At 51.6% G+C, this 12,080-nt stretch overlaps 1 protein-coding gene across 1 annotated transcript; it reads left to right on the top strand.

Moving 5' to 3' along the window:
• Nucleotides 1-4,217: 4,217 nt before the first annotated feature.
• On the top strand, nucleotides 4,218-10,450 carry LOC100904010 (allatostatin-A receptor-like). Its single transcript, XM_029112904.1, has 6 exons — nucleotides 4,218-4,425; nucleotides 7,116-7,343; nucleotides 8,425-8,501; nucleotides 8,593-8,778; nucleotides 9,900-10,057; nucleotides 10,285-10,450. The coding sequence occupies exons 1-6, from the start codon at nucleotides 4,326-4,328 to the stop codon at nucleotides 10,448-10,450; spliced, it is 915 nt and encodes a 304-aa protein (XP_028968737.1). The 5' UTR covers nucleotides 4,218-4,325.
• Nucleotides 10,451-12,080: the final 1,630 nt, after the last annotated feature.

Here is a 12,080-nt window from a genome sequence, read left to right as displayed (position 1 = left end):
GTTTTCCTGGTCGACACCTCCCACTGGTGGAAGACGGTTCGGAGTCCTCGTCGTATGGCATCTCTGTCACGTTGGCACAATAAGATTCCCCTCTCGAGCTCAACGGTCTCGTTCAAATGAAGATTGTGCAATTTTTTCCGCGCCTCGGCTCGATGAAACGAGAAGAGTGACGTCTGATACGGCCTGACCGGGATCAAGCGGTAGGGAGGAGACGTCCAACCCCGTAGAGAATCCCGTTTCGCTGACCCGTATACGCTCCGTAGTTCAGAGCGGGCTCTCGCCGGGGATATTCCATCAGTTCGCTCCTGCGAACGGTCAGCTCGAACAAGTCTCTCCGATCCTTCACGCGGTGCAGTCGCGAGCCGGCACTAGGTATCAGTCAACACCAACGAGTGTCGACAAGATGGATTTCGGAAATCGATCACCTCCGTTCGTGTCGCCGACTCGCTTCCTCGGCCACTCCTCCAGCACAGCTTCGACAGCAAGTATACCCGTTTGTCGCAGACCTTGCAGAAAGCGAGGCGAAAAACGTGCGTGGTCAATTGGCTCCGGTTGCATGCTCTCGGGGAACGAGACACTTGGAACAGGTGCGAGATCAATGGCGACTTCGTACAAGGATCCTTCGCCGAGAGTCTATCCGCGTTCCCAATGAGTAGGACGCGTGTGCAGATCAGGTATCGCCCAGCGCTCCTCACATGAACGGGGTTTGGGACCTTCTGCCCTATGGATACTTGGATAGATCAAACGATTGGATGGAGATACGCTATGCCGGCTGCCAAAATAGTCCGGAAAAGCGCCAGCCGTGCTCGCGGGAAATATGGACGCAATTGCTCAAAGTCCTATGCAATCGATTCGAGGGCAGCTGTGTCAAGCTAATTGGAATTTTCCATTGCGAAAGCGACTGAAACTATACACGATCTCACGATCCGATGCTCTGAAGGCGGCTACGAGACGAGGGTAGCCGTCCTGGAGCAAAGTCACGCGAACCGATATTCGCAGCCCCTTCCATGCGGCGCTGCAGCGTTCTCAGTATCCATACGTAATTATCTTGGTTCAGAGTTCGGAATTCAAAGCTCCTCGGGAACAAAGAGCACCAAGCGGGGTCGTGGAAAGCGACTTGCCATTTGAGGTGCCCCATCGCCCAGGCTAGAGGCTGTACATCCCAGACATTTAGACTCCGAGCTCATGAATCGCTATTCCTGTCGGATGTCGAAGTCACTCTCCCTACCTTAACGCATCAACAAGGAATTCCCATGATACTGGATACTCCCTTTGAAGAGCATGGAAGGGGAGCTGGATGTTCGAGTGTAACTCGAAAATCCCTGCTTCAAAGCGTTCATAATCTGAAGTCGGGGGAATCGGTGCTCACTTACTCTGTATGCTCCGAGTTTTGTGCGTCTCACGGAGAATACGCTTGCAGAAATGAGATTTCGAACTCGGGAGCTGATCCTAGCCTACATCGTAGAAATTCCTCCCTCGAGTGCCGAATTCGGGCCTGCCCCGAGACGAATATTCGAACGACACTGAGAAAATTTGAATCCTCCAATACCAGTGGTCGCAGCGCACGTCGCCTTCACTATCCGGAATGAAAAGATACTGCGGAGGCATTGCGAAAGCTTCTTGTGCTGCTGAAACCTTAAATACAGTCATAGAATAATCATCTGGGGTGACGGAGATCTCCGAAACTCTTTTCTGCTGTTTGCCGGGGGAATCTACGGCCTCCGGAAAGGAAATCCGTTGGAATCGAAACGCCAACGATGAACGTTCGGAAAAACCCTTAAGGGAGGGAGAGATGAGAGACCTTGATGATGCGATCACCTGAGGGGACTCTCGGATGGCTCACAATACCGGGAATCCCATACACACGAAGCGGGTCCGGGAGGGTTTTCTCGGAGTCCAGTTCTCGTGTTTGGGGATGTAGCGGAATTGACACTCATCCGACGAGCGAAGCTTCTAAAGGTGTGGATCCATAATCGCGACGCCGCGCCTTTGCTGTTTTCAGTCTCTGGACGAGAATACGCGGCTTACTATCGTGTTGAGCTTTCTGCGGAAACTTATCAAGCGGGGAGAGCAGGCTCTGCAGCCTCGGGTTCGGCTGGCGTCCGCTTCTAATGATACTCGAATCCAGATGCCCTAGGCCACTGCGGTACAATGTCAAAAGCGGACGGAGGGAACTCTTTTGCAAACATTGTCCAAGGCGAAACTTTCCGACCATTCGCTTCTCTCCAATGTTGACACTTTCGACCATTCCGATGAATGGACGCCTCGCCAAGCCGGCTCGAGATACCGTCTGTGTGATGACCCTTCTGGACGGTGTGATCTTCCGGAGTCTTCTCCATTAGGGTGAACCCTTCCTCGACGAGTAAGACTATCAACGTTCACGAATGCCGTATCTCTGATTCTCGAAGGATCTTGGTCGCTCTTCCAATCCGGCTCGGATTGAGTCTCCGCTCGGAGATTACCGATGGGACCCATGCAGACACATCTCTACCGTGGATCAGAATTTTGAGGGAAAAGTAAACAAGGTCTCAACAGGTTGCATTGAACCCAACCTGTAGAGTCACAGGCCGAGCGGTCCACGTGGATTGGTTCGAAACGCTCCACACTCCTCTTTTGATACGAGTCCCGTAGCAACTCCGATTGACGAGCTTATCATACGGAATCCGTGACCTTGCCATGCCCCCGAGATGTTGTATGGGGATCGACGTGGCACGCGAGGCCCTCGTCGATGCTGCTCGACAAGAATGACCTATACGGGTCGAGTTCGCGTCCTTTTGAAACGCAATTCCAGACCCGATTTTCTCGCTCTATTGATCTGAACGAGGCTCTCAGCAAATCCCGCAGAACGAATCCAATTCGCGAGCGGCTCGCACTACAGCCATGGGCGAGCGGATCCCTCCGGGGCGTAGATAAAATTTCTGAACATCCGCGCTTCCGTATCCCCGGTGCGAGACCTATCAGGATCTGTCTGTCGAGACCTTCGGATTCACCGGCGTCGGAGAAAACAGCCGACTGAGTGCTAGTCGTATTAGAGGGTTCGCACCTCGGCACCCCTCGCCAACGATTCCAGACCTGCGTGCAGCGAAGTCGAGGATCGGATTGCGGGGAGGGAGGCGAGTCCGAGGAGGTATTAAATACGGCCAGCGACGACGACACCAGACTTATATGAGCCAGACTCGGGAACATAAGTGTCGTCTGAACAAGCGAGAAACCGAGACGTTCATCTACTCCGAACGACCGACGGAGATTGAGTTTGCAATGGGCGTATTCTGATCTTCCATTCGAGGAGAGAATCCGTCTACAGTCCGCGGTTTCCATGGCGAATCGTTCGGAACTTAATAGTCGGCGGTCGACGCCAACAAGCACATGTTCCACTCTCTCGCACTCTGTTCGCAGTTACTTCGACGTGGCCCCGCAGTCGCAGCTCTGGCCGACCGACGCCATTGTGCCTTTTCTCCGCCTGCAGGTGGAACCTGTAGAACCTTCAGAGTAATGCCGACAATTCTGATCTGATTTCGAGGAATCCGAAAATCGAGTCGAGCCCCCACCCCTGCCGGATCTGGCTGTGTTGCGATGCAATTACAAGAGCTAAGCACAGACGTCCGAGGTACGCTCGACGTGACTCGGTCGCTCGGGAGAGACCATCTGCCGACGCCACAACGACCAGGTGGACCGCGTAAGTCGGCCGAGCCGCGACCGCGGAACCAACTGTCAATTATCGTAGGATCGGTGCGCTTCTCGGGGAGATAAACACCGAGACTGTAGACCACGGTGAAGAGGCGTTTCGAGCAGATGCATTGCTTCCCACATCGCAATTTCTGACATTCCGCATCACCTCTCCGGGCTCTCGCTCTCGTTCGTTCCCGCAATATGTATTGTTGCAATCACACACGCGTTCACTCGAACAGACCCCGGCTGTTACGCTCCATCAATGCTTCTCGCTCGCAATGTCTTCAGCTCCGGTCGACGGCCGATTCGGAAAGAAATCGTACCGGGCCCGGAGCTCAAACTTTGTGAGTCGATTCTTATGAGAGAGCTTTTGTTACTGTCGGATCACATTGCTCTCCGGAGGCTTCGAGATTCCCAATATGGCTCAATCGACAGAGCTCCATGATGACTCGTGGATGAATCCGGAAGGTCGGATGTGCCGGTCATTGATTTCCGCTAATGGAATGATCTTTTTTCCAGGTGTGTCGGATCCCGGACAAGCCGAAATAAATCCAGTGTTCGTTGAGATAGTTGTTCCTTGGTTATTCGGGCTGATAGCCGTCGTGGGCCTCGTTGGCAACGCTCTCGTCGTTCTGGTCGTGGCGTGCAACCCCCAGATGAGATCAACGACCAACATCCTCATCATCAACCTAGCAATCGCAGACTTGCTATTCATTGTTTTTTGCGTACCTTTCACAGCGACAGACTACGGGATCGGTAAGTTTCAAAGCCCTAAGGCTGCGAGTTCCACGTGGTTGGGTTCAGCAAATCTGGGAAGTTGAATTAAAAACAAATAGATTGATCCGTTTGACCATTCCTGCCTCCAAGAGTTTCGTCCACAGAGACTTAAATGAATTAGAATAGATTAGACTGCGGTTTTTCCTCGATCAACGAGTTTCGTGATCGGAACGTTGCGTATGAAATCGTTAAAGAACTCACTGAAAACCTTATGAGCGTCATGCGGAGGCCGCTGACCAATTCGATTATTTCGGGGGACTCTCGAAATATCTCCTCATTTCACGTCGTTTTGCTTGTTCCGAAGTCATCTTCTGGCTTTATGCGTATACTGAAGTGTCATACCTGCTCTGTTCTCCCGGCTGGGTTCTACTAGGATTAGGAAGCACTGTCCCTACGATTCCTTACCTCAGCATAGAACTCTCCGGGCAACGCTGTCGGTAGCGTCCTATGCCCCAAGACGCTCTACGCGACCCCGCGCGCAAGGCAGAACCCGATGTGTTTATCAGGATCTTCATTTCTCTTCCGGACTCATGAATACCAGGCATCGTAATCTCTTCAGTCTGCCTCGCCATAGATAGCAAGGATACTCCATCCGACAAAATACAGTCGTGCGACCTGCGTATTCTCCGTCGGAGACTTGACCCGGGGAAGTCTGTCTTCTCTGATCCCACACTCGCTGCGGTAGAGATTGAAGAATATTCTTTCTCTACAGTTCAAAGAAATATGTACAATGCGAGCCGCCTACAATGCGGAGGAGACAATTAGTGGAGCGGGGATCGCAAAAGCGATCGTCAATATCTCATGAAGAGAACAGGCGACAGGGAAATACACGAATACAGTTAAAAGTCTGCAGCGGTCAAGAGGAACACAGAAGGGTGGTTTGGGAGCGGATTCATCCCCGCGGACTACGAACAAAGGCCGCTCGCCGGATCGATTCGGGGTTTCGCATAGGTATGTACGGAGCGCAGGGCTTTCCGCGCCCTCTTGTAATAGAATCCGAACAGTTACTGTCGAGGAGAGAATGTTTTCAAACGATTCAAGCAAATCCCCAGGGCTATCTCGTTCTCCCGATGAAGGAAGAACATTGGACCCCTTGTCCTGACAGATCTTGTCCAAGGCAAATGTTCTCGCGATCCGTCCCCTCTCCCGGGATCGAGTTGACCGGTTCTCCTCGGCAGTTGTGTTTTGAACAGAGCGTGCACCTCGCAGTTCGGATATTATTTTCAGTAAAAATGAATCGTAGGTGGGAAGTGGGGTGACTCTGATTCTACGGTTTCGAGAGGAAAACGCCTAGGCCCTCCGGGTTTCTCGCATTGACAGGCTTCCCCCAGAGACAAGCTGCACGCAGAGTTTTGGTCCCCGCGATGACAATAGTATGATCCAAACCCGAAAATGAGTCCTACCACGGGATCGAAATACACTTGAAATCTGTCGCGCTGGACGCGTTCGCTCGTAGCCATATCTTCCTTCGACTGCCCAAGCGCGTTCCTCTGGCGAGTCCTGCTAGCGATCAGAGTGGCGGCGAATCTCTTATATTACCTACATATACCCGGATCCGGATTGAACTCGGACAAGTGGGGTATAAAATACCTGGTGCCTCTTCTGACGACTCGAGATAGGACAGGGTCCTTTCCTTGGAGACACAGTTGTTCCCCGCCGATGAAGGAGCCGACGATTGATGAGACCGAGGTCATTCCGTAGAGGCCTCTCTGAGGTCAAGTCATAGTCTCTTTTTCCGATTGGAGTCTCCCTACCTGTTCTCGGCTCATTCCGCTGCTTCCTGCCCGAAAAAGCTCGCTGCGAGTCACCGGGTGCGGAATTATGAGAATCGGGGATACTGTCATCGCAAGTCAGACGCTCGGAGAGCGTTCGAGCTCTACGACCGCCTTCCCGAAGTGGAGATCACCAACTGTCTATGGGCGTTTCATGGTCCGATTAGAAGAGGTCACAATCTTCTCAAGGCTTTGATGCCTCACGAGAGCTATGTTGTAGCAAATTAGGAGCGATTCAGCAGACCCGAGCGCACTCCGCTCGGACGTGAATGATCGCACTCGCTCATGTACGCCATTGATGTGAATTCCCGGAATTCGCAGCTACACAAAGCGTTGATACACACCTCCCGTGGCGGTTGAAGAATCTGGCGGGCACCTTATCTGAGATGGTACTGAGCCATCCATGTACATAATCATATCCGCCTGGTCTCTGTGATTGCTGTTTCCGGGAACCTCGGACAGCATGGATACTGATTTAACCTGCTGGTCTTGGAGTGAACGACGAGTTGTCGTGTCAGGGCTATGCCTGACCACAAGCTCGCAAACTTGATCATATTGAAATTCGGCAGCCTCGAAACCCTCGAAAGACCGCGGCTCCTCGATCCAACTAAGAAAGCGGAGGGCGACACTCTCGACATCCAAAGAACGTAAACAGCATCCCTTGAGTGCGTCGCACAGCGGTCCTGCTCCTGCTCGGATGCGCTTCTCAGTGCCGGATGAAAGGCTTCAGAGCTTTTCATAATTTCTCTCGTCGCTGCGGAGTTCTGCGGAATTCGAGCGCTCGACCTGGGGGTGGAGGAGTTCGGGCCGGCAGGAACACGATACGCGATCTTCCTTACGACCTGGCAATGAAGACTCTTATGCGGAGATGATCTGACGAAGAATTTTTTATTCCAGGTTTCTGGCCTTTCGGAGATGTCTGGTGTCGAACCGTACAATACTTCATCAACGTCTGCGCTTACGCGAGCATATACACGTTGGTGCTGATGTCAATTGACCGATACTTAGCGGTGGTGCACCCAATCACTTCAATGCAGTTGAGGGTAGAACGCAATTCACTCATCGCGTGTGCCGCTTTATGGGTCATCATCCTCATCATATGCCTTCCGGTCGCCTTCATTCACGGTAAGACGGCTTCTTCAATTTTTTTCAAATTACTTCCTCTCAGCCCTGTCCCCACACAATCCTATGCACACAAGTGCTGGACGTCGACCATTCAACTTGACCTCGTACGATAATTCACGTATTTACAGCCAATGTGTCGTCTCCATCTGACGGGTTCGATATTTCGAGGCGAGGATTTCGCTTCGCTAGCCAATTCTCGGGGACTGGGAGGGATTCTCTGTTTTCCGAGAACAGACGATGTCTCACTGTTGTATCATAATCCATTTGACACGAATGATCGAGCGAATAAATCCGGAGACTCGCATTGAAATTCCGATGCGCCCGGCGTCATTGATGCTTCCACGGATACCCTGCTTGGGTATGCGGGGGAATTGTGAAGAAAAGAGTGTTTGCCTTGAGGAAACACGGGGGGAAAAGTTTGCTAAGCACTGCTTTTGTTGCCTCGCGGCGGCGCTTCCGACCGGCAATCCCTCTTGACGACAATTCCTGAGAGACGATATTTCGATCAAAAGAGTTTCGACGATTCTACAGACTTGCCGAGCCGACTTCGTGCTCGTTTCCTCTATAGGAATCGTCAAACGTGTTGTCTCTTGACGAAAGATACCATCGGATGAACCATCCGATGTTCGTTGACCCAAGCCGAAAACGAATAGAGGAAAGGGGAGCCCGCCTCATGGAGTCGGTTGACGGTTGGCCTCATGCAAGAGGACCGCTTCGGATTGAGAGATCGTTATTGCATGTTTGGTGGGACTCGCAACATCGAATTTCGCTGACCACGGTCCTAAAATATACGGGCAGGTCATCCTAGGGAGTCATTGCCATTCCAGCATCCTAGAGAACTATCAAACGAGATCCGCGCGGTAGTTTATTTCGGCTATCGCTATCATAACGGTGTCCGGAAGGGAAGCGTCGTCAGGAGCTCAAAACCGGTCCAAGGGCCCAGCGTGACGCTGGGCAAGCACTCCATCGCGACAGACTCTGGGGACGATAACTTTTTTTTTGCCGGAGTGTTGTAGTCCCTCAGCATAGTAATGGGAAGGATGGAAAATCAAGACTTGATAACTTGTATTTTGTCCCGTAGGTACTAACGAGGTACGGAACCCGTCCGAGGTCTATTGTACCTTCGACATGGATAATTACGATCACAACCTCTATCAGGTGAGTCACGCTCGCTTCCTTCACATAGACAACAACTCATGATCGAAGTCCACCTGAGATTTGCCATGCGTTCAACAGACTTTCTTCACAGGTCGTTTTCTCGCTCACATCGTTCTTCGCTCCACTGACGGTCATTTTCGTTCTGTACGTTCTAATGCTCAATCGATTGTGGCTGCGGGCGCGAAGCTCCGCTGAGAGTGTGCGAAGTCGTCGTCGTGTCACAAGACTGGTGGTGGTCGTCGTTGTGACATTCGCTGTGTGCTGGGCTCCGATTCAGGTGAGCAGAAAGCTAAGAATCTTTATTCCTCGGGAAAATTTCATATCCTTCGGCGTGGGGGATATTTGCGCTCCCAGCAGAACTCCCATGTCGTTAATTCTCGAGCGGATCTCAGCCGGCACTGACCAGACGCGAGCGCGAGATGTCTCGCTGGATAAATCGAGAATACCCTCACGGAAGCTCCACGCAAGGGCAGCCTCATACTACGCAAGCGGGCTTGCTCATGGGAACGAATTCATCTTCTCGGACTCCGGAAAGCTCACGACCGGCCGACCGGAGAGGCGGCTTCAGTCGAGATTCTATTACACGGAATGAGTGCACTGCTCGGACAGAATCCCTTGATCTAGTAGCGTCTGAGGAGCAATGCTATTTTTTATCAGTCTCTTTCCCGCATGGTCGCCGTGCTCGTGAGTGACTTCATTACCTGTAGAAGAATCGATGCGTGATGGACCTGTAGGGAGGTTCATTCTATCTCCTCGATTGGATGAGATCCCCCGTCCGTTCATTGTGATTGGGGTCTCCCTCCAGTTCCCGAATGCGTGAGCATCGGTACAGGCCGTCTACATGGTCTTCATGGGCACTCGGCGCGTCCGGCGCCGTTGGAGAGAAGCGCAGACTTCTCGACGTTGAGTCACTCCTCAACACGCTCGGTGGCTCCATACCGGGCTTTGCGCTGCTTGCACGAGGTCTGGCCTCTCCACCGGGATCTCCCCTTGGGATCGACCCCAGTGGCGAGGAATGATGCAATGCTCGTCCCCATCCAGCTGAATGCATCGGGCGACGGGATCTGAATCCACCGGGGCACATGGATTCCGGCTACGCCCTGAACGTCGATGAGGAGCGAGACTAGTCTCGGCGAGTGGAATTCTTGTATGATTATCGAGGCTCATGAACGAAAGGATCAACGAGACACGTGTCGCCCAGCGTAGAACAAAGCTACCTAGCTATGAACGGTTATCTCCGGGCAAACTTCCGAGGAAGAAGAATGCTCAAGAGGAGAGGCTAAATTCCGAGGACGAATGAGATCTTCTCAAATGCCATCAGCTCTGATTGATTCCCTATCCTGTCGGGGAAGCGGTAAAATAATAACCTTCCTCATCCTTATTGCTCCTTTTTTTCAGGTCATCCTCTTCCTAAAAAGCATGCAGATGATCAACGTGGCGTCTAATATGATCCTGCTGATCCTTCAAATCTGCTCGCAGATACTGGCCTATACTAATTCTTGTCTGAACCCGATCCTCTACGCATTCCTTTCCGAGAACTTCCGCAAGGCATTCAGGTGAGTTGTAGTGAGCCGCATTTGTACGACCGTGACTCACTCAGTGATTGATCAGAATCGAGAGAGTTCGAAGTAATGACGGATTGTGTAGATGAGTTGCCCTTCAAATTTCTGAAACAGATTCTTATGCAGCTGGTGATTGATGAAAACATGTTGTGGCCGCAGGCGTTGAATGAGTGTATCCATGGAACCAACGCGTTCTTTTCCTAATAGGCACATCTTTACAGAAAGCTGATTCTTTGCGGGGCGCGGGAGGCGCCTATCGGACCACAGCACCATGGAAACCAGCACTGTGTGAATCCTCGCGGCTCCATGGTCACCACAACGAACGGTCACAAGAATGGGACGACCACATTAGCCACTCACAGTCAGATAATTAGTGATATCTTGTGATCGCCGACTTCAGAGGTCAGACTTCAGACCTCTCGCACACGAATAGCTCCAAAAGGAGAAATTGTAACTGTTGTTTGCCATGAGGCCGGTGGTGAGCAGGTTTAGACGTCCGAGCATAGGAGATATAAAGCCTCCCGGGCTCTAGAATTCGCAGCATCCTCTCGGACTCTGCTGGTATCGCGAGCCTGAGCCCTGTCTCGACAATGATCATCGGGCGATGATCGGATTAGGGACTTGGGAACATCATGACTTCGATGTGAAATAATAATCAATATTATCGAGTACAATCAATCGTGGGATGATCAGTTGATCAGGCATCTACGAACCATAGGTGCAACATCATCAGCAGCCGATTTCGGTAGGGCGAGACTCCCTTCTTTGGAGAGGGGATCGGTGACTAGATGTATGTAAGCCTACACAGAGAATGTAAATATCGTGTTCGTATTACTATTCTTCTTCCCGGTTGGGGTTGTACCGGAATTGCCCCTCATAGGGGGACACGATCCACGAATGTTTGTGTGGGCGTGTGTTTGAAAGCCTGTTGAAAAGCCGTTCAATTTGTGGAACCAATGGTCTCTATCGGTCTTTGTCGAGGGGTCTTTGTACATACATGTATTTACATCTGGATTAGCCCGTGTCAACTTCGGAAAGAGACCCCGAGACATCGTCCGTATCGACTGACGCTGCAGGAAGAGTCTCCTGAGCCGTGATTCCTCTTTGGCTGAGCTCGATGCTCCGCGACACGGCTTAGCTCACAGGCCAGAGATTATCCCCGGGCAACTCAAGAAGAAGAAAAATATGGTTTCCCGCTGGATCAGTAGCATCCGGAATCACGAAACGTGAAGATTCGACGCGGGACTCTCCTTCTCGACTCTTGTCTACTTATGTGTTGCCGACGTAATTCCTTACCCACACATGTTATGGCGACTGGGATTCCATCGCAGGAGCTCGGACGCCAGCCAATTCATGCTGTATCATCGATTGGACAGGAAATTCTGCGTGGCCCGCGTCGAACGCCGTGAACTCGCACGGCTTTCCATGGTGATTCTCATGCGGAGTGCATGGGTGCTGCGAAAGACCAATAGTTCCCGGGACCTCGCCGTTCACGACTGCCAGCTCTGATCATTGAACATCAGACGGTGTCTCGATGGGGGCGACTTTCTGACAGTCATCCCCTGTTATTTCGCAAATCCGATTTATATGTATATATATAAATGATTAGCCAGAACTTGAATATGAACGGTGTTCTGTGGATCGCTCTGCCAGTGATTCGACCCCGATCGGTCGCGACTTTGGATTCGGTCACGATCGGGACGTTCCGCGACCGATAAAGAGAGTTTTCTCCGAGCGTGAGAAGGCAATGATACCTTCACATACGGATGATCTACGACTCATCTACGACACGTATCGTCAAGTGCCAATGGGCAGGGAAGGATTCACAGCCCAAAACGAGACGTTATACAATGCTGTAAAAAGTCTTCATGGAGATCACCTATATATGTTGTGGAAACTCGATGAGAGATTCCAGCCGAAGCTACTGGAAAACCTTGAATTGTTCACTGAGTAAATATGCCATAATTATGAAGCCATGACTATTTGACGAATCTCCAGATTTGCCTAAGTGAGCCCA

This window comes from Galendromus occidentalis, unplaced genomic scaffold, assembly GCF_000255335.2.
Source record: "Galendromus occidentalis unplaced genomic scaffold, Mocc_1.1 scf7180000077533, whole genome shotgun sequence".
NCBI classification, from domain to species: Eukaryota; Metazoa; Arthropoda; class Arachnida; order Mesostigmata; family Phytoseiidae; genus Galendromus; species Galendromus occidentalis.
The sequence above is the reverse complement of the archived record's forward strand: the minus strand, read 5'-3'. Positions and strand labels throughout refer to the sequence as shown.